Source organism: Aquarana catesbeiana, linkage group LG11 (assembly GCF_042186555.1).
Source record: "Aquarana catesbeiana isolate 2022-GZ linkage group LG11, ASM4218655v1, whole genome shotgun sequence".
NCBI lineage: Eukaryota > Metazoa > Chordata > Amphibia > Anura > Ranidae > Aquarana > Aquarana catesbeiana.
The window spans coordinates 186,296,369-186,320,187 of NC_133334.1; the positions used below are offsets into that span (position 1 = coordinate 186,296,369).

Sequence of the window (23,819 nt, forward strand, 5' to 3'; positions counted from 1 at the left end):
AGACCACCGCAAGAGAGTTCATTGCTTGGGCATGTAGTTGAGAATTATGAGCATTCACAAAATACACTATAAAATTACCACCCGCTGGACACGCTCCTATAACCAGTTTTCTATCCAGGTACATACACAATCGTCAATGCCAATAAACCTCAATTTTTAAATTAAGCCTTTATGGGGTATCATATCAAACACTTTGGCGATATCCAGATATACCACATCCACTGGCATTCCTCAATCCAAATTACAAAGAATAAACTCAGCACTTGTTTGAGGAGAGACCCTGGAGGTGTACATAGATGACATAATAGCGATTAAAAAAACTCTCTCAATAAGAGGGACAAAGTCCATACAGTAGCAACAGTCTCTAAGATGGAGAGGGAGAGGAATCCATGTACCAGCACTAAAGGCAGCCAGTGTAAAGAGCTAGAAGCAGTTTCTGCAATGCAACAAAGGAAAAGAAACACAGCGTCTCTAAGTGTAGTATTGGTAAACCATTTAATAAGTCAAAAATGAAACTTCTCACAAAGGGAGCATAAACACAAGCATGATAGTAATCCTGCAGCAAAATCCGGGGTGGTTTTCGCCTAAATGTCCGTGTCTCTGAAGTTCAGCTGACAGCTTGTGCGGGTGGATTCCAGCATTCGCAGCCTATGAGACAGCAGGGAACACAGGGGAGATCGGAGGTGACGTCACTTCCAGGTGCAGGGTGAGAGGAGGCGGCTTTGCATTCGGAGCAGCTTGCTCCTTCCTCAGGCCATACAAAACGCCATCTTTGTTGTGGTATATGTGTACTGGGGAGATAAACCCGCCCAGTCACATGATCCACTAATGTGGCACTCTGACTCTATGAAATACATACACTTGGATAAAATGGGGATGGATGGTGAAATGAGAGTAAAAACCAATAAATAAAAATTAATATACACATATATACACACACATACACACAGTATACATTGGGCCTGTAGAAGGAGCAGTAGACTCCGAGCGCGCAGCCTGTGTGTTCTCTCATAGGCCTGTAGAAGGAGCAGTAGACTGAGCGTGTAGCCTGCGTGTTCTCTCCAGTATTTCCTCCCTTGCTGCTTCTCCTGGTTCCGCTTCTGGTGAAGTCATCGCCTGCATTCCACCTGCCTTCCACGTCGGACCTGGCTGTCTTCCTGGTGGCCGCAGGACAAGACTGCACATGTCGTCTTCCACGACTGCCTCCCCGTGGATTAGGATGGACCAGCGACTGGACTGCACCTTGTGCCCATAGCACAGATGAGCCTGATTTTATTCACCTTCCTGTAAGTGCATTAATTGCTGTGTCATTAAAATCCTACTTAACTTATTGCACTTAGGTGGCGCTTCTTTTGTTCCCTTGTCTTCCTATTACAGAGCTGGCTCCTCTAAGGATAGCTGCCGCCCACCACCATTTCCTTTTAGGATTTGCCATTGTTTAGCTTATCATATGGACTGATGAACTGTGACCCTTACAGACATTGTCTGTTGCATGTATAGAGGTACACATATCTCTGCGCTTACTGTTTTCCTTTTTGTATAATATAAATGCAAACCAGTGCACCTTATCAGTGTCCACCAGTGCTGAATGTCAGGGACCACCAGTGCCGAATGTCAGGGACCACCAGTGCCGAATGTCAGGGGCCACCAGTCAGGCACCACCAGTGCCAAATGTCAGGGACCACCAGTGCCGAATGTCAGGGGCCACCAGTCAGGCACCACCAGTGCCAAATGTCAAGGACCACCAGCGCCGCTTGTCAGGGACCGCCATGTCAGGGACCATTAATGTTGCTTTGTCAGGGGACCGCCAGCGCCGCCTGTCAGGGACCACTAATGTTGCTTTGTCAGGGACCACCAGTGCCGCTTGTCAGGGACCACCATGCCAGGGACCACCAGTGCCGAATGCCAGGGACCACCATAGGACCAGCATGTCAAGGACCACCAGTGCAGAGCGGGGATGATTATCATCAGTAATCAGTTGTATTGATTGACAACGCACTGTGCCAATAACAGCGGGGGGCGGGACATCAGCACTTGCCGTTCTCGTATACAATACCTGACACCGTGGGAGATCCCCGCTGTATCATACAGGGGATTACTGATGATAATCATCCCCGCTCTGCACGGAGATAGCAGGCGGGTGGAGATGGAGTGAGGGCAGTGACTGGCAGGAGCAGGAGGAGGAGGAGGAGAGAGGAGAAGGAGGACACCTCCTCCATGGGCAGCACAGACCGGGGCTGTAAGACCCCTTCTGCCCACAAAATGTCTACGTCCTCATGTTTGTCTTTCTGAGGACTACAAGGGGGCATGTGCCAGACCGCTGGCTGAGCTGAGGAGAGGGACAGGAGCCAGCGGTCTTACAAACAGGAAGTCAGCAGGCAATAACGTTCAACAGCCTATAACAGAGGAACTACAGAGCTCAGAAGAACATGGATGGCAAAGTGGGTGAAGTTAGATTAACAAGGACATGGAAAAAAAATTTTGGCCGGCGTTATGCTTTAAAGTTTAAAGAATTATTAAAAAAGTTAACTAAAAAGTAAATTATGACTGTATAGAGAATTTTACCAAAGAATCCAATCCACCCCCCAGGACGTCCTATAGTGGCCGCTATGGAAAGTGTGTCTAGTTATTTTTCCATCTACATAGACCACTTTCTACATCCCTTAGAGCAAAATCTTCCATCTTATGTTCGAGATAGTATCCACTTGTTGGATATGTTAACACTACACCTGGGAAACCACATACACCTGGCTCTCTCTGGATGTGTATGTATGTCAACCTACAGCAGGAAACTCTTATTTGCATTAAAATAGCTGCCAACGGCCTCGCTGGGTGAATATTACACCTAAGAGTCAGTTCTGTCACCTGAAGCACAATTGTACCCACCAAGAGGATTATATCTCACATAGCAATAGGCTTAAACTAAAATTCTTGGAGAAGGGGTATCCTGAGGCATTGATTGAAGACGCCTTTCTACACTATTTGGACAAACCAACGAGTACATACGCTAGCCGCAACAATAACAGATCCCCAACCTCTCAGGTTCACCACGAGGTTCCACAACCAATTCAGACAGATGGAACACATTCTACAGGACACTGGCCAATTCTCAAGTCTTCCCTGACTGACTTGCCCCTAGCAAACAAAGTTACTCGTCCCCAAAAGTCTCTCATCTTCCTCGATTACAAGGGGATGTATTGGTGTCCCAAACTCCTATGCCTTACGTGCAAACATGTCTGGCATGAACAGACAAGCTTTACCCACAAAGGTAAAACCTACAACTTTCAGGAATTTTTTAATTGCTCTACTGAGTTTGTGTTGTACTATCTCTTCTGCCCCTGCGGATTGTTGTACGTGGGACACACCATACAGGCCCTTAGGGCTAGATTCGGTGAACACTGTAAATTTGTGGAGGGTGAGACTGATAAGCACATTGTCCCCTAACACTTTGCAGATCACCATGATCAATCAACTGATGGTCTGTTCGGTTGGAGTCTGGAAGCCTTTACCCCGATCCCTCCCCATAGCTGAGTGCTTTAAGCACTTATGTGAGAGGGAGATGTTCTGGATTTATTCTCTGGATACTTTAACGCCCTTAATCAGCCCTTACTGCTATAATGAGCCATATAATATTTACTTCATTTGTACACTGGTCACTTTACCTTTAAGGTTTCAAGTCGTCACTATATTGTATTACTAGTTTATTTTTAAATTTATATTTATATTAATTTGTATTTAATTACCATACTCAATCGTTTTCTTCATGTATGTTTTCAAACATACATACTTTTATAACCCCCCCTTTTCTCCCCCCCTGTATATGTGTATATGCATGTGAACAGATGTATATGCGTATCTGTACAGTCATAATCTACTTTTTAATGACCTTTTTCAATAATTCTTACATAATTTATAATGAACTTAGTAGACAAGAACCTCATATAAATGGGATTTTTCAGGCAACAAAAAAAGAAAATTAAAAATATAAATTTTATTTATACAAAAATTAAAAAACAATTTATACGAACAAATATACAAAAAATGAAATTGTGTGATACAATACAGAAATGGTTGCCTCCATCCTGGTCTGTGGTCATATCGTGCACCCGGCACAGGGGGGGCCCCCGCTATGTAGTTTTGGGGGCCCCTCTTTTCCATTGCCACTTGAGGGGTCCTTGGACGCCATCTTTTGGCTTATGATGGATGTTTCTGTGTCGGGGGTTTTTTGTTCTCCCTTTGGAGGGTTTATCTTTTTTTGATTTTTCCCTCCGATGTCCTTGCTCCAACACTGGACATGGTGTGGTCCCTTTTTCCCACCAATCCAGTTTTTTATGGAGACCTCTGTGATATATTTTAAATCCTCATTGCTTTTAGAGACATGTGTCCTATCTCTATTTTGGAATTCTCTCATATTGGGGCGGGAATGGTCTTTGGATGCATCCCATGCCCTGTGGGGATTGGATGGAGTGTGTTTGTGTCTCCTCCAGATCCAGCACTTGACGAGATTGTATAGCACTGTCAGCAATGGATGTCCCTGCGTGTCTTTCCGGCCATAGACAGTGAGGGGAGAGGCGGGGCAGGATGCCCAACCTGACTCTCCTTGCGTCCTGCCGTTTAGACACGCTGCCGACTTACGATGAGAGCGGAGGAGGTGACATCACCGCTGCTTCCCGAGGCGGCGTCATCTCCTGACGCTCGTGGAACAGTCATCAGCACGGACCTTAAAAAGGAGAACGCCGGGAGCCCCTGAGCCGCCAGCATCATCCTACTATCACTGTCTGTGAGTAGTATATCATTCATTTAGGAACGGAGGGATCTTTGTTTTTTTTTTTCCCCTTCCCTCCCCCCGGACTGGTCTCTTGGACTCTGTGTTTGTGCTCACCTGTGGGAGATACACATTGAAACTGTGGTAAGCTTGAATCATGTCTTTTGGTTTTTTTGATTTTCTGACTGATTTTTTGTTTTTCTCCAGGCAATTTTCCCTATTTGTAGGCATTGCCCGGGAGAAGTTTTTCCTTGTAGGATCTCTATTATGGGTCTAGCACTGTTTTTTTTTTTTTTTTTATATGATTGCCTTTGGCCATGAACATAGAGCCAATAGACATATATATTTTTTAACTATTGGAGACTGCGGCCTCTCCTTGTGGAGAGTTTCCTTTTCTTCATTGCATTTTTCAGCTCTCAGCATTTTTATGCGATTTTACTCATCAGCAATTTTTACAAAATATATAAATCTGTTTTCTTTTTTAGGGTTGGAAATTCCCCTTTTTCTATCTGTAGTCTAAATCCTTTCCTTTTTCGGCTCTTGAAGGCATACGAACTCGCATTATTGATGCAAGGTTGGTTTGTCCCTTTTTTTTTTTTTTTCTTTATACTTGCCACAGATGATGTGTCTCCTTCACAGATGATGTATCTTTTTCACAGATTCTACATTCCCGTCCCCTTAAGCGGTTGTTTTCCGCTCTGTGTATTTTGGCGCTTCTTCCTTGGATTTAAATATCTGGGGGCTCCTTTGCACGATAAAAGACCTTTACAGATCAGGTGGAGGTCTTGGAGTGATTCGCTGAAAACCCGTTATGTCGATCATGACTTTTGTAAGTTGTCTTTTCTGTATAGATTTTCCATTTGTATATATATATATAATTTGAAGTATATAAAATTTATGTATACTTATACTACATTTGTGCCTTTCAGATAATGGCAAAAATTTGTCCCTGAAGAAGATTGTAAAAATTAATTATTTCGAAACGCGTCGGATTCATTATCTTTTTGCCATTTCTGTGTTGTATCACACAATTTCATTTTTTGTATATTTGTTCACATAATTTATAATGAACTTTCCAATATTTTATCACTTTTTTTATATATGTATGTATGTATATATGTGTATGTATAAATATATAATATGTTTAGTATTAGTAATCTGGTACTGGAACAATTGTTACCTATTCTTATCAATTTTTATTAATTCTTATCAACCTTACCGTTTTCATTAGTTATTATTCATTGGTTTTTATTCTCATTTCACCATCCATTCCCATTTTATCCAAGCGTTGTATGTATTTCATAGAGTCAGAGTGACACCTTAGTGGATCATGTGACTGGGCGGGTTTATCTCCCCAGCACACATATACCACAACAAAGATGGTGTTTTGAATAGCCTGAGGAAGGAGCAAGCATGCTCCGAACGCGAAGCCGACCTTCTCTCACCCTGCACCTGGAAGTGACTTCATCTCCGATTTCCCCCGTGTTCCCTGTTGTTCTCATAGGCTGCGAATGCTGGAATCCAGCCGCACGAGCTGTCAGCTGCACTTCAGAGACATGGACGTTTAGGAGAAAACCACCCCTGGATTTTGCTGCAGGATTACTATCATGCTTGTGTTTGTGCTCCCTTTGTGAGTAGTTTCATTTGACTTATTAAATGGTTTACCAATACTGCACTTAGAGGAGCTGTTTCTTTTCCTCAATCCAAATTACAGCTTACCTCCTCACAGAATGTTAACAGGTTGGTCTGGCAAGAATGATTTTTCATAAATCCATGCTGGTTACTACTAAAAGTACTATTTTCATCACTTGAATGCGGCCCCTTATCCCCTCAAAAAGTTTACATACTATCTTAGGCTAACTGGCCTGCAGTTTCCAGTTACATATCATAACACTTTTTTGAATATTGGTACCACATTTGCTTTTCGCTAGTCAGCTGGCACCATTCAAGTCAGTAAGCTGTCCTTAAAAACTATGAATAATGGTCTGGCTTCAAGGACTCTTGGCTGAAAGCCATCTTGTCCTGATGATTTATGCACATTAAAGCTGATCTTCATGCTTCCTGTCACTTTAAATAATTTGTTTGGACCAAGATGGTCCAAACAAACTATTTCCTTTACTAAGTGCTAGCTCTAGCTTCAGCTACATAGACTGGAGACTCACATCGGGAACAAAATAAGAGTTGGTCTGAGCGGTGCTCGGCTATTCATAGGCAGCTTTGTATTCTGTGAATGAATACAAAGCTTCCTCTGACTGGCCAGGCCAGAGAGCGTGACATCATCAGCCTGCCTCTCTGCCTAGGAATGGCTGAGAATGTATTTGTGATCAGCTTCCCCTGAACATCTTTTATGGGGCCAATATAATATGATCTGATCTCGCCTTTTTACTATTAACTTCTTCCCGATCAGCCGCCGCAGTTACACTGCAGCAGGTTGGCACAGCTGCGCGAGCCGTCGTAGCTGTAAGTCAACTCTTTAAGACGCTGTAACAGGTGTGTCCCCCAGTGTGTACCCGGAGCTGATACGTGTGACGGGGGTGCGATGATCGCCGGGCACCCGCGATCGCTCGTGACAGAGTGAGAACCGGGATCTGTGTGTGTAAACACACAAATCCCAGTTCTGTCAAGGGAGAGGAGACAGATTGTGTGTTCCTACTAAGTAGGAACAACAATCTGTCTCCTCCTCTAGTCAGCCACATTCCCCCACAGTTAGAAACACATAGGGAACACAGTTAACCCCTTGATCACCCCCTAGTGTTAACCCCTTCCCTGCCAGTGACATTTATACAGTAATCAGTGGCTGTTTTTAGCTCTGATCGATGTATAAATGTTACTGGTCTCAAAAAATCATCAAAAGTGTCCGATGTGTCCGCCGCAATGTTGCAGTCCCGATAAAAATCGCAGATCACCGCCATTACTAGTAAAAAAAAAAAATAATTTAAAAAATGCCATAAATCTATCCCATATTTTGTAGCCACTATAACTTTTGCGCAAACTAGAGATGCACCAATACCGATACTAGTATCGGTATCGGTGCCGATACTAGGCATTTTCATGAGTATCGGTACTCGAGAAAATGCTCTGATACCGAAAACCGATACCGGAAGGGACGTCAGTTGGGGGTGGGACACCTCCTCCTCCCCTCCGGCAGTGGGGTTCGGAGCAGTACGCACCTTATGGCACCAGGACGAGGGGGGGGGGATCCACAGCACAGTGGGAACAGGCTGACAGCTTTCTTTTTTTCATTATGCAGCACTGCTGCGATCCTCTCCTGCCTCTGTAAAGGGTGGGTGATGTCATGACTCCTCCCGTCCTGTTCATGCACAGAGAGAGAGCTGGATGGCTGGCCTCTATCCATTAACAGAGAGTGGGTGGGTCGCCAAGGGGAAGAGGCTGGACAGCATCAGCACGCGTGTTTCTATGTGAGGCAGCTGTGGAAGCATGGAACATGGAAGCAGAACCGAGTAATGAGGAGAGCAAGTCCTGCAAACAGGTTAGTGTAGTATGTACAGGACAGTGTCAACAGGGTGCAGACCAGTCTTATACCCTAGCACCATACAGTATATACAGATCAGTCTGTACCCCAACACTGTACTGTATATGTTATACACACACCAGTCTGTATATGATGTAAGGTATGGTGTCAGTGTACAGACTGGTCTGTACTGAACACCCAGTACTGCGCCTTCCTAACACCCTCCTAACGCCCTGTACCGCGCCCTCCTAATGCCCTGTACCGCGCCCTCCTAATGCCCTGTACCGCGCCCTCCTAATGCCCTGTACCGAGCCCTCCTAATGCCCTGTACCGCGCCCTCCTAACGCTCTAATGCCCTGTATTGCGCCATCCTAATGCCCTGTACCGCGCCCTCCTAACGCTCTAATGCCCTGTATTGTGCCATCCTAATGCCCTGTACCGCACCCTCCTAACGCCCTGTACTGCGCCCCCCCTAACGCCCTGTACTGCGCCCCTCCTAACGCCCTGTACTGCGCCCCTCCTAACGCCCTGTACTGCGCCCCTCCTAACGCCCTGTACTGCGCCCCTCCTAACGCCCTGTACTGCGCCCCTCCTAACGCCCTGTACTGCGCCCCTCCTTCTCCCACCAACTATCACCTCTGCCCCATGTTTCTCAATGACCCTCCCATCCTCTTCCCCCAGCAATCACAGCCTTTTTCTTCTCAATTCTCCCCACAATCCCTATTTCACCCCACCCTCAACTACCCTGCCCTCACTTACCCCTCTACTTCCCACCCTGTCCTCACCCCAGCTTTGCCCAACTCCCCAACAACCCCCCTCCCAAACCACCCCCCTACCTACGCAATAGGTATCGGTAATTGGTATCGGCGAGTACTTGCAAAAAAGTATTGGTACTTGTACTCGGTGCAAACCAATCAATATACGCTTATTGCGATTTTTTTATACCAAAAATATGCAGAAGAATACATATCGGCCTAAACTGTTGAAGAAATTCATTTTTTTAAAGTTTTTTTTGGATATTTATTATAGAAAAAAAGTACAAAATGTGTTTTTTTCAAAATCGTCGCCTTTTTTTGTTTATAGCTCAAATAACAAAAACTGCAGAGGTGATCAAATACCAACAAAAGAAAGTTCTATTTGTGGGGAAAAAAGGACATGAATTTTGTTTGGGAGCAACATCGCACGACCGCGCAATTGTCAGTTAAAGCGACGCAGTGCTGTATCGCAAAATGATTTGTTCTATGGCTGCAAATGGATTCTGCCAGCTTACATGCATTGGTCTTAGGTACTCTAGTTACACAACTAACCTTGCCCACATAAGCATCCTCTGACCCTTGATCACTGCCTGTTAAAGATTCCTGTGATCCCTTTCTTCCCCACCACAAACTATAAAAGTTCCTCCAACCTTATGGATAACTTTTTCCCCAACAGAGCTTAATCCTCACCATTTAACCACTTCAATGCAGGGCATTTTCACCCCCTTCCTGCCCAGGCCAATTTTCAGCTTTCAACGCTGTCACACTTTGAATGACAATTGCGCGGTCATGCGACGTTGTACCAACATTTAATTTTGATAGTTTTTTTTCCCCCCACAAATAGAGCTTTCTTTTGGTGGTATTTGATCACCTCTGCGTTTTTTATTTTTTGTGCTTTGAACAAAAAAAAAAAAAAGTGTGACAATTTTGAAAGAAACACAATATTTATTACTTTTTGCTATAATAAATATCCCATTTAAAAAAAAAAAAAAAAAAAAAAAAAAAAAAAACTTTTTTTTCCTCAGTTTAGGCAGATATGTATTCTTATACATATTTTTGGTAAAAAAATCCCAATAAGCATATGTTGATTGGTTTGCACAAAAGTTATAGCGTCTACAAAATAGGGGATAGATTTGTCATTTTTATTATTCATTTTTTTGCTTAACTATCTATGGTGGCGATCTGTGATTTTTATCGTGACTGACATTGCGGCGGACAGATTGGACACTTTTGCCACTATTTTGGGACCATTCACATTTATAAAGAGATCAGTGCTATACTGTATAAATGTGACTGGCAGGAAAGGGGTTAACACTAGGGGGCGCTGCAGGGGTTAAATGTGTGTCCTAGGGAGTGTTTCTAACTGTGGGGGGAGGGGACTGATGAGGGGAGGAGACCGATCGGTGTTCCTCTGTACAAGGAACATACGATCAGTTCTCCTCTTTCCTGACAGGACATGGATCTGTGTGTTTATACGCACAGATCCACGTCCCTGCTCTGTGATGAGCAATCGCGGGTGCCCGGCGGCCATCGCGGCCGCCGGGCACGCGCATCGGGTCCCCAGTGATGCGGCGAGCGCGCATGCGGCGCCGGTGGGAAGCCGAGGACGTCACATGACGCCCACCCGGAGGGAGGAAGGGTTCCTGCTGTTGTCATTTTACTATATGGCGGTAGGGAACTAGTTAAGTGCAGTCTTTGGTATAGAGCCGGTAACCGACAAAATTCAGCCCAGTTCTCCATGAACCCAAAACCCTCCTTCTTACGTCAGATCCTCAGCCATTTAGTTTCCTAAGCTCCTGCTGTATCTCTGGTGTGGTTCGAGGTACAGGCAGTATTTCTGAGAATAGTGTCTTGGGGTCATTTTCTTTATTATAGCACCCAAGTCCCTGAATTAATTTTTAGTACACTTAATTTTCCTCCAACATTGTCAATTGTAGCAAAATGTACCATAATAGCTGGGTCCTCCCCAGCTCCACCCAACAATCTGTCCATCCAATCCACAATGTGCCAAACCCGTGTGCCCAGTAGACAACATACTGTTGAGCGGTCGTGGCCTTTGTGACAGATTGTCCAATCTGTCCTTCTAATAACTGGGTCCCTTACCACCAGTATCTGTCTATCCTTTTTTGTAACCTTGCCCCATCCTCACTGGAGGAATTGTTCCCCTGGCAGCTAGAGGAGGTGCTCTGGCAATGCCACTCCTGAACTAATATCCCCAACATCACACAACCGGGCATATTTATTGAGATGTCCTGACTAGCCTCTTTAAAGCTTTTTCTCTTACCCCACCTTCTGTCACTCAATTATCCTTGTCTGGTGCCTGCACCCCCATTTCACCATCTTCTATAATGGCCACAACCTGCACCTGATGGGTACGGTCGGTCCAAACTCTCTTTCAGGTTATTGATGGTTTGCAGTGTTGCCAGGTCCGTCTTTAGATTTAGGATGAGGTTTCCAAGCAAACAACTAGCTCATGTTTTGTGCAGCAGTATTCATCCTCAAATGGTTGTTCAAGGAACTTATACATCACACAGGATGTGAGGCACCACCCCCGTTGGACATGTTAACCGTTAATGTAATGGAGATAATCCAGGAAAAAAAAGGAATGAGGTTTTATATAATTTTTGCTATATTTAAATTTAAATACCAATTTTATTCTGAGCACTAGCTGTTTCTCTTAACTGTTTTGGGATGTAACATGATAGTGACTCCCCACAGCACTCACAATGACCCCTCAGTACTCAGTGGCTCAACACCAACACTTTCAACACTGCCAGTATCCTCTCTCTGATCACACAGCCCTCAATGTCCTCTCCTCCTGTTCACAACTCACTGATCACACAGCCTCAGGTGTCCTCTCCTCCTGTTCCTACTTGCTGTTCACAAAGCCCTCTGTGTCCTCTCCTCCTGCTTCTGCACTGCTCAGTCTTAGATGTCCTCTCCTGATCCCAATCACTTCTCACAGCCCCTGGCTTCCTCTGCCTGCTCTCTGATTGCAAAGCCCCCACATCCTCTTTTTGCTTCCGCTCACACAGCCCTTGGTGTTCTCTTCTCTTGCTCCTGCTCATACAGCCACCAGCTTCCTCTCCTTTTGCTTCTGTTAACTGCTTACACAGCCGCCAGCATTCTCTTCATCTGCTCCCACTTACTGCTTAACAGCCCCCAGCATCTTCTCCTACCACTCTTGCTCTGCTCACTCCCTATTCACACAACCCCCGCTGTACTTTCCTTCTGCTCCCACTCTGACCTTTATGCCTTTCCAGACACAGCAACTTCCGGCTCCAATGGCTCCCACCAGTGTTTCGGCCCCTCTCCTCAGCATCTCGAAATCTCACTGTCAGATGAAGCATAAAGACAGCAATAGGGCATTCTTTTCCAGGAAGTAAAAGTTCTCAAAAACAGGGTTTTGGAACCTTCCATTGTGGAAGAAGGACCTTTCTCATGTGACATCTTTGACAAATGTGTCCGGTGCCTCATGAAATAGACGTCCTCCTTCAAAGGGTATGCTTGTGAGACAATGTTTGCATGCGGCTTCAGCTGACCAGGCTTTTAAGATTCTGTGCATATGGGTAGAAATTAAAACTAGGGTTGTCCCGATACCACTTTTTTAGGACCGAGTACAAGTACCGATACTTTTTATCAAGTACTCGCCGATACCGATTACCGATACTTTTTTTTTTATTGTCACGTGACAGAACATCCTTGATAGACACAGTAAGATGTTTAAGACTGAGACGAACAGACCACTTTTAGTGAATTCTTTTTCCACTAGATAGAGTTCTGCAATAATTCTCGGAGGAGTGAAAATCTTTTCAGGGTTAACCCAATTGTCATAAATTATCATTAATGTCCACCGCAATATCATGGTATATTTCACTGATCGCTGGCATTACTAGTAAAAATAAATAATTAAAAAAAAAATGAATAAAATTATCCCATAGTTTGTAGATGCTATAACTTTTGCGCAAACCAATCAATATATGCTTATTGGGATTTTTTTTTATCTAAAAGATGTAGCAGAATACATATTGGCCTAAACTTTTGAAGAAACTTGATTTTTTTAATTTTTCTCATTGGATATGTTTTATAGCAGAAAGTAAAAAATCTTGTTTTTTTTTTTTATAGCGCAAAAAATAAAAAAAATGCAGAGGTGAACAAATACTACCAAAAGAAAGCTCTATTATAAAAAGGACATACATTTTATTTGGGTACAGTGTCGCATGACTGTGCAATTGTCATTTAAAGTAACGCGGTGCTGTATCGCAAAAAATGGCCTGGTCATGAAGGGAGGTAAATCTTCTGGAGCTGAAGTGGTTAAGAGAACCTTCCACATCTTATAGTTCCTACCCTTTAAACAATATGAGCTAACGCTGAAAACATAATCCAAGGCTTAGCTCCATAATGTGCACAGCAGTTTCAAGAGAAATGGAAAAAATTATGAGGGTCTTTGATAATTTTCTGCACATTCAAGAGATCTGGGACATAATGTGTTCTCAATATTCACAGGCAAAGCAAAAGTTGAGAAATAAATATCTTTTATAAATAATCCTGCACACTAAATGAAGACTAATTCTTTATTTTAAACAGCCAAGGATCTTTGTCTATATATTAACCCAGTGCAAACTGAAAAATGCATACCACAAGCTGACAATACACTATACGAAAAATCAACCGAAATTCGGTCATTTGGCCAGTTCGTTCATTTTGACCAGTTAATGGGCACAAAATTGGTAATCACTGGGATGTTTTTGAGCCAAAAAAGGAAGAACAAGTTTGGAAATTTTCTGCCGAACTAACGATAAATGGTTAATGTGTTTCCCGTCTGAACTGTTTGCACTAAGTATATGTAAAAAAACGAACAAAAAATGGATTCATTTATGTCCACTGAACAATTTATCGATCATTACATAATGGCTCTATTGTTTGCTTTCTTATGGCCAAATGTTCATTTTTTGAAAATGGGTTTGTCCGATTTCTCGTATAGTATATTGCCAGCATAAGTCAGTACTTTCACAATGAAACACACTAAATAGTTGCAATATTAATTAATAATAACTCACCACAGGAAAGAGCAGTACTTCTTTTCATTCACTGTGACAACAGAGTGGAAAAACCTGTCAAGAGACCTCTGCACCTAGAGGACATAAAATATATCACAAAATAAACTTTTACTAATAAAAAGGCCACAGGTGAAAAAAAATCGTTACATCAGTTATGGTACAGAGAAGGATACGGTGAGAATTTCTATTAGGGGTATTTATCCCTGAGAATGTTAAGCAGGAAGCTACAAAGCACATTCAGACCTTCTTCTTTAACCACTTATATATACTATATGATGTCCTTTCAGGCCGCACGACAGCATGATTTGTTATCTGGATGACTGATACTGGCTGCTGCTGGTACCATGTGATCGCTCTGAACAATCACAGTAGATCACATGACAATTGTACACAATAGATGGTTTTGATTCATGCCATCCATTACTATTGTGTTGATTTCTGTGATTGGTCACAGTGATCACATAGTACAAACAGGGCCAATCACAGCCCATTTGTACCATGTGATTAGATGTGGCTAAATCACAGCTAACCACAAGTAAACACTAAATGAATCAATTTCATCCAGTAAAATGGTTGCTTAAAACAGTGAAATTCACTGATAAACAATCACAGTGTGTAAAAAAACAAAACAAAAAAAACTGTTCACTTCCCCAGAGTAGTGGTGTTACAATGGTAACACTGTAATACTCTGGTCATAGTGTGTTAAAAAAAAAAATGTATACATATATATATATATATATATATATATATTTTTTTTTTTAACATTTCTTCATTTTACAAGAAATTGTGACAAAAAAAAAAAATAAAAACTTGCCATGCCTCTTACTATTTTAAACAGCTAAGGATCTTTGTCTATATATTAACCCAGTGCAAACTGAAAAATGTATACCACAAGCTGTAGACTGTCTACTTTCAAAAAAGGGGTCATTCTGGGGGATATTTGTACTGTCCTGGCTTTTACAGCCCTCAAGAAATGAGATAAGCCTTCAGGATTGATCAATTTTTCAGATATACAGTGGGTATAGAAAAGAATCACCCCCTTTAAAATAATCACATTTTGTTGCTTTGCAGACTGAAATGAAGAGAGACATGTTTTTTGTGTTATCCAGCTGTATTTACTCCAAGAGAAAGATACACCAACATGTAAAAAAAAAAAAAAAATTCAAAACGGAATCACTGAGTTGGAAAAAGGATCACCCTCAATCAGGTGAAGCTAATCACCTTCTCAATGGCACACAAAGCCATTTGACTTTCAACTGTGATCAGCTGTGGTCATTTTGATTAGCTCAGCATGAAAAGAGCTTTCCTGGAGCATTTTAGTCCCTGATAGTTTAATTGTTTGCTTCAGCCACACTATGAGTGACAAGCCACTGTCAAAAGAAAGTTGTGGACTGGCACAAGTCAGGAGGTGGATACAAAAAAAAAATTCAAAAGCTTTATCAATGCCAGAGGGGCTACCAAGAAGCCTACAGCAACCCTGAAACAGTTGCAGTGATTTATGACAAAGAGTAGTCATTGTGTGCATATGACAACAATATCACAAATTCTCCGCAAATGTAGCTTGTATGGGAGGGTTGCAAGAAAAAAGCCACATGCAGTCACGACTGAGCTTTGCCAAAATGCACCTTGAAGATACTGAGGCCATATGAAAAAAGGTGTTATGGTCAGATGAGACTAAAATCAAATGCGCTGGCCTCAGTAAAGCATTGAGGTGGTAATATTCGGTTATGGGGCGTTTCACTACGGCTCTTGTCAGGATAGAAGGAAAAATGGATGGGGCAAAATACTGTCAAAGTCTTGAGGAAAATCTGCTGCCCTCTGCCAGAAAGTCGTCAATGGGAAGAAAGTGTACCTTCAAACATGGCAATGACCGCAATGAACTTTGCAATGAGCTAGTGCAAACAGTTCAGACAGGAAACACATTAACCTTTCAATTTATCGTTAATTCGGCAGAAAATTTCCAAACTTGTCCTTCCTTTTTTGACTCAAAAACGTTGAAGGAGATAAAAAGGGAGTGTCCTTGCATGGCCTAGTCCAGGGTTGCCCAACCGCTGGCTTGCGGCTTCCTTTGATGTGACCTGCAACCTCCTGCTCTGGGATGGCAGGTCAGCAAGCCCAGATGGGGGGTTCCCGACCCACCATCCCAGGGCATCAATGTGAAGAATGAAGCTGGCTGTAGACAAAGCATGCGGCTGCAGTAAAGAGCAGAGTCGATGCTCCTGTCACAGGCGGAGTGATACCAAAGGCGAGAGTGCATGAGACAGCATCAGCCAGTGATACTATAAACAGCAGCAGCCAGCAATGCCTGCCTGGGGGACAACAGCAGCCACCAGCCATACCTGCCTGGGGAACAGCGGCCGCCAGCCATACCTGCCTGGGGGAAAGCAGCAGCCGCCAGCCATACCCACCTGGGGGAAAGTAGCAGCCAGCGACACCTGCAGGAATCCTGAGGAAGAAGTGAAGATTGAGGTCAGTTGAGGTGCAAGTAAACCGCAGTGCATCAGTGTAAAAGCAGCCTTAGTCCCTTTTCACAGGATCGGTCCAGTCGGGTCTGCTTGTCTGTTTTTCATCCGATGCGCTTAAAATAACAGAAGGGGATCTGTCCAGCCATACCCACCTGGGGGACAGCGGCAGCCACCACTCATCTGAGGACAGCGGCAGCCAACAACCATATCTGCCTTGGGGACAGCAGCAGCCAGCCATACCCATCTGGGGGACAGCGGCAGCCACCAGCCATACCCACTTGGGGGGACAGCGGCAGCCACCAGCCATACCCACTTGGGGGGACAGCGGCAGCCACCAGCCATACCCATCTGGGGGACAGCGGCAGCCACCAGCCATACCCATCTGGGGGACAGCGGCAGCCACCAGTACTCATCTGGGGGACAGCAGCAGCCACCAGCCATACCTGCCTTGTGGACAGCAGCAGCCAGCCATACCCGCATGGGAGACAGCAGTAGCCAGCCATACCCGCATAGGGGACAGCAGTAGCCATCAGCCATACCCACCTGGGGGACAGCAGCAGCAGCCATCTATACTCACCTGGGGGACAGCAGCAGCCAGCGATACCTGCAGGAATCCTGAGGAAGAAGTGAAGATTGGGGTCAGTTTTTAATTGAAATCAAACAGCAATGGGCATATCTGTTCTCTACACTGGGCTGCTTTCAAACTGATCCACAGGTGCAGCGTCATAGACTTCTGTTGTTACCTGCGGGTTTGGTGCGCTTTCAGAAAGTGCACCACACCTGCAATAATATAGAATTCTATGGCAAAGTGCAGCTAACCCACAAGGAAGCCACAAGTACACTGCGCTGCGCCCACATTGCGGGTAAACCGCAGCGCATCAGTGTAAAAACAGCCTTAGGGCCCTTACATGCGATCAGTCCAATCAGGTCCCTCTGCCTGTTTTTCAGACGGACCCATTGGGACCCGACATTCACCTCTATGGACTGGCAGATGTAAATGGATTTGTGTTCGTTTACACCCGCCTACCTCCAATCCGATCCGCTAAAAATAAAAAACAGAAGGGGATCCATCCCCTTCCGTCTGAACGGATATGATTGAAGGGCCCACAGAGTAGAGAGGGCTGTGTCCATGTCTGCTCTGCATATGCGGAGTGGACATGGACCTGTCATCCGCCTGCTCTGCTCATTGTGGCCCGCGACTGGTTATCAAGTCACTTAAGTGGCCCTCACGCTTCAAAAGGTTGGGCACCCCTGGCCTAGTCAGAGCCCCATTGAAAATCGGTGGAATGAGTTGAAGACTGCAGTCCACCAACGATCACCATTAAATTTATTTGAACTTGAGTAGTTCTGCAAAGAAGAGTGGGCAAATATTGCAAAGTCTAGATGTGCAAAGTTCCCAACAGGCTAAAGGCTGTAACTAAAGCAAAAGGTGATTCAATGAAATACCGACACAATGAACTCAGTGATTCTGTTTTTGAATTTTTTTTTCCGACATGTTGAAATTTTATCTTTAACTTGGATGTTCTAAGTCAGGGGTGCCCAACCTTTTGAAGAACGAGGGCCACTTTAGTGACTCGGCAACTGGCCGCGGGCCACAATAAGCGGAGCGGGCTGACGACAGGTCTGTGTCCACTCTGCATATGTAGAGCAGACACTGACAAAGCACGCTCTACTCCTATGGCCCTCCAGTCCTATCCACCCAGACCGAAGGGGACAGATCCCCTTCTGTTATTTTAAGCACATCGGATGAAAAACAGACAAGCAGACCCGACTGGACCGATCCTGTGAAAAAAGACTAAGGCTGCTTTTACACTGATGCACTGCGGTTTACTTGCACCTCAACTGACCTCAATCTTCACTTCTTCCTCAGGATTCCTGCAGGTGTCGCTGGCTGCTGCTGTCCCCCAGGCGGGTATGGCTGGTGGCTGCTGCTGTCCCCCAGGCGGGTGTGGCTGGCGGCTGCTGCTGTCCCCCAGGCGGGTGTGGCTGGCGGCTGCTGCTGTCCCCCAGGGGGGGGTGGCTGGCTGGCTGCCGCTTTCCCCCAGGGCAGGTACTGCTGGCTGGTACAGCTGATGGGTACTGAAGGCTGGTACTGCTGATGGGTCCGGTCTTGCTGGCGGGTCCTGCTGGCAAGTATCTCTGGTGGCTGCTGTCCCAAATTGCGGGTTCCCTGAACATCAGTGTGACAGGAGCCAATGCTTTCTGTATCGCGCTGGCTCCTGTCACAGGCGGAGTACGTTTGGTATCACTCTGCCTGTGACAGGAGCCAGCACTATACAGGAAGCATCAGCTCTGCTTCCTCTTGCCGGCTCTGATCTTCACACTAATACTCAGGGATGGCAGGTCGGGAACCCACAATCTGGGTTTGCCAACCCTCCATCCCAGAGCAGGAGGTGGCGGGCCACATCAGAGGGCGCCACGGGCCACATGTGGGCTATGAGCCAGTGGTTGGGCACCCCTGTTCTAAGTAAATACAGCTGGATAAAACAAAAACTGCGTCAGTCTTCATTTCAGGTTGCAAAACAACAAAATTTGATATTTTTAGGCCCCGTTCACACCGAATCAGACTTTGAAATCAAAGCGGCAGGTCAGTGCGACTTCAGGTGCGACTTGGCTAACATCTGTGTGATTTCATGCACAGATGTCAATGCAATTCGTACCTGAAAATGCAAAAAATAGTGTAGAAACCGTTTTTCAAATCTGTTGCAAAGTCGGTGTCGCACAGATTTGAACAGGTCACTGGTCGACAATAGGGTGCGACTTGTCATGCAATTTGGACCTGTCAAATTGCATGAAAAGTTACATCGGTGTGAACAGGGAAGGGTGGTAATTCTTTTCTATACTCACAGTATACCATATATAATACTTTGTGGACTAAATAATAAACACTGATTTGGGTTATTTTCACCAAAGAAATATAACAAAATACAGTTTGGTCTAAATGAATGAAGAAAAATTATTTGCAAAATTGTACAACAGAAACAAAGAAAATGCATATTTTTTCAAGATTTTCCGTCTTTTTTCATTTATTTAACAAAAGATAAAAAAACCCAGTGGTGATTAAATACCACCAAAGGAAAGCTCAATTTTTTTTTTTTCTCACAGAAAAAGTTAAAATCATATGGGTACAGTGTTGAACGGTTGAGTAATTGTGATTCAAAATGTGACAGTGTTGAAAACTGAAATTTGGCCTGGGCAGGAAGGGGGTGAAAGTGCCTGGTATTAAAGTGGTTAATAGGTGTACTTTAACCACTTCAATACAGGGCACTTTCCCCCCTTCCTCTGGCCTGAGAAGTTTATATGGAATTATGATATGTGGCCCTTTTTCATGTCCCTCATCCAATTAACCAACATACATACCTGATGTACAACCACCCCTGTATGGAGATCAACTGTCTGTAAAGTTTCGGGACGCCCTGGGTTCCAAGGAGCCCAAGATTCCATCCTGGTTGCCAGTTTATGATTTAAGCCTGTTTGACTCATAGAACGTATGTTCTTTTGAGTTCAAACTATCTGGTAAGCCTACATATGCCTTGGTGGGAGCTTCATTGCACTGGTGTTTTCAGTTTTTTTATCCATTCCATTTTTTATGCCAATGTGGTGAACAGGATTTTCACTTTTTTCACTACACACTGTGGACTTTACAGAACTTTTCACGGACTTTTATATATTTTTTTTTGCATTTGTCTAATTCACAAGGCACATGTCAAATGTGGTATTTTTGCGATTTTCTGTTTATTTCATTAGCTAATATGGTTTTTGACTCACTGATATTTTGAAATTCACTTTCCATAGTTAATAGTTGGTGTTAACCAACCCAATTATTTAAGCGCTACACTTATTATGCACTTCTGCAGTTTCCCCCCTTCCTGCCCAGAACAATTTTCAGCTTTCAGCGCTGTCACACTTTGAATGACAATTGCATGGTCATACAACATTGTACCCAAACTACATTTTTATCATTTTCTTCCCACAAATAGAGCTTTCGTTTGGTGGTATTTAATCACCACTGGGTTTTTGTCTTTTTTTGCTAAAAACTTTGGAAAAAAAAAAAACAAAAAAAACAAAAACAAAAACAAAAACAAAAACAAAAACAAAAAAAAAAAAAAACACACGTTTTTCCTTTATTTCTGTTATAAAATTTAGTTTTCTCCTTCACTGACAGGCACTGATGAGGCTGCACTAATTGGCACTGATGAGGCGGCACTAATATGTAGAATTGATGGGCACTGATAGGCGGCACTGATGGGCACCAGTAGGCAGCATTGATATGCAGCACTGATGTGCACCAATAGGTGGCACTGATAGGCGGCACCAATAAGGAGGTACTGAGAGGCATTACTGATGGTCATCTCTGAAGGGCACTGAGAAGCGTTACTGATTGGCACTTTGATGGGCACTTATTGGCATTGTGGTGGGCACCTCTGAGGGGGGCTGTGCTGATAAATGTGCTGATTATCAGTGCAAACACCCCTGACAGGAGAGCCACCGATCGGCTCTCCCTGTCAGCGTGAACCGAGGAAAGCTGATTACGGCACTTCCTGGTTCACGCTGTGATTGGTCACAGCTGATCACGTGGCAAAGAGCCTCCGTCAGTCAGATGCTGTTAATCCTGTTAACCCCTGATGAAGGAGACTATAGTTTTCTCTGAAACGCGTTGGGTATAGGATATTGTATCTATATGTTGTATATTGTGATTTTAGTTGTTCATGACCATGTTCACTGTTTTATGTGTATATATTTCTTTTTGAATAAACAATTTTTCTTACTTCAACTCTATCATTGGTAGTGCCTTTAAAGGCCCACCCCTAGGTGTTTACCATTTTTTTCTTTGTCCTTCATGGGATGTGGCACACTGGGATATCTATATTATCAGGATTTTGTCTCTTGCTTACTAGCATAAACACCTTTGCATGAGCACATGTGTGCATTAAATACATAGTCTATAAACGCATGTATAAATATGTGCTTCTTTACATTAAACTGTATAGATATTTTTTTTGCATTTTACTGCACGAGTAAATGCATGAACAGCAAGAATACTTATATACTTGCATGTTTGCATGAGAAAAAAGAGGAAAAACTGCGCAATGAAAATTAGTAAATGATATTGACCTTCTATGCTGCAGAGTCCTATATGTGACACAAACACACAAATTCGAATGGGAAAAGAAATTGACTCGTGCTAAAACAAAAAAACTAGCACATGTATGATTACAAAAGTGCAAAGATAAACCTTATGTGAACATATAATATAACGTGACAACACCAAAATAGGTTGATGAATGAAAACAACCTCCCCTTAAGTAAGAAATAAAAAATGGATTATAAAAACAATATATAAAAAAAGTCCATATACAAAAATTCAATATAAAAGTCCATATACAAGAAACCCAAAAAAAAAAAAAATTAATTGAATGAAATCCCAGATGTGTGGGTCCACCACCATAGATGAAGTGCCTGGCCGCTTACCGGAACCCCATGACCCCCCGTTACAGAGGGTCTAACTGGGCATTGTAGTCTTGTTGCTTCGGGCAACCCAGGAATCAGGATGGAACCGGAATGGAACCTCAGAAGCTGTGGTGCAAATGGGTCCCCAGGGGAAGATAAAGCCCGGCCCTCAATGGAATGTTAACATCATGTGGGGAAAACAGAAGAAGGCTCCCATAGTGTAAAATCCAATGGTATTTATTGAAAAAATGTAATAAACACTCACATATAGAAAAACAATTCGTCCTCTGATGAAAGGACAGTCTGTGACACCGGCCGGATAGTCACAGGCCGCCCGTCCTGCTGGAGTGACAACGACAGAGGGAGGTGACGCGATGACACTGCGGTCTGCCACAGAGTCGTCAGTCTTTTGCCTTGCATTGGCTCTTGGAGCAGAAGTTATAGGCTCATTGTGAGGCAATTAAATGGTAGCAGTTCCAAAACCAGATAGGGACATGTGGTCTCTCTTAACCACTTGCCGACCGCAGCACACAGATGTACGTCGGCACAGGCAGGCAAATGAGCGTACTTGTACGTCCCTTTGAATTCGCCGCCTATTGGGCATGTGCGTGCCCGCGGGTCCCGCAAACTTGATGTTCGCCGGCGGCCCACGATTGCGGTGAAGAGAGGCAGAACGGGGAGATGCCTATGTAAACAAGGCATTTCCCTGTTCTGCCTAGCAACATGACAGAGATCCACTGCTCCCTGTCATCAGGAGCAATGATCTCTGTCATGTTGTAGTGAGCCCATCCCCCCTACAGTTAGAACACCTCCCTAGGACACAACTAACCCCTTGATCGCCCCCTAGTGTTTAACCCCTTCCCTGTCAGTGTCATTTATACAGTAATCAGTGGCTATTTGTAGCTCTGATCGCTGTATAAAATGACAATGGTCCCAAAATAGTGACAAAAGTGTCCGATGTGTCCTCCATAATGTCGCAGTCTCGATAAAAATCGCAGATTGCCGCCATTACTAGTAAAAAAATAATAATAAAAATGCCATAAATCTATCCCCTATTTTGTAGACGCTATAACTTTTGCGCAAACCAATCAATACACACTTATTGTGATTTTTTTTACTAAAAATATGTAGAAGAATACATATCGGCCTAAACTGTGGAAGACATTTTTTTTAATATATTTTTGGGGGATATTTATTATAGCAAAAAGTAAAAAAAAATTTTTTTGTTTATTGCGCAAAAAAAAAAAAAAAACCGCAGAGGTGATAAAATACCCCCACAAAAGAAAGCTCTATTTGTGGGAAAAAAAAACGTCAATTTTGTTTGGGTATGTCGCACAACTGCGCAATTGTCAGTCAAAAGTGACGCAGTGCCGAATCGCAAAAAATGCTCTGGTCAGGAAGGGGGTAAATTCTTCCGGGGCTGAAGTGGTGAAGATCTCAAAGCTCTGCTGAGCATCCTTCTGCTTCAGATAGGCTAGATCTGTTCAGGAATGACCTCTCTGCAAGAGGTAGATTTCGGGGTCCATAATCTGTAAACGCACATCTTCATGTGGTGGTTTATTTCCAGGCTCAAATATTTCTGTAATTGCAGTGGAAAGTCTTTATGTGAATCTTCCCTTTGGGTTGGCCACAGCTCCAGAGGGTTCACAAAGCGTCTAGCCCCAGTGCTGGGCTTGCTGAAGACACCTCAATAATCTTTTCTCAGGGAGCAGTTGATTCCAGGGGTTCCTTCGATATATTTCTGCAGGAGGAAGCTGTGTTTAGGTCGAAGAACATTCCCTACATACAGTCCTACTCCAGGTCTTGGTAGAGGACCATTCTCTCTGTCTGGAACTTGAAGATCCAGGCATT

General features: G+C 43.8%; 1 protein-coding gene across 14 annotated transcripts in view; it reads right to left on the reverse strand.

The window, feature by feature from the left end:
• DUS2 (dihydrouridine synthase 2) overlaps positions 1–23,819 on the reverse strand; it is a 1,383,726-nt gene that overhangs the window by 75,956 nt on the left and 1,283,951 nt on the right. For all 14 annotated transcript variants that reach the window (XM_073605117.1, XM_073605118.1, XM_073605124.1 and 11 more), the window contains one exon: positions 14,053–14,126. In XM_073605117.1, the coding sequence (XP_073461218.1) occupies positions 14,053–14,126 (74 nt within the window). The remainder of the gene's footprint in view (positions 1–14,052; positions 14,127–23,819) is intronic.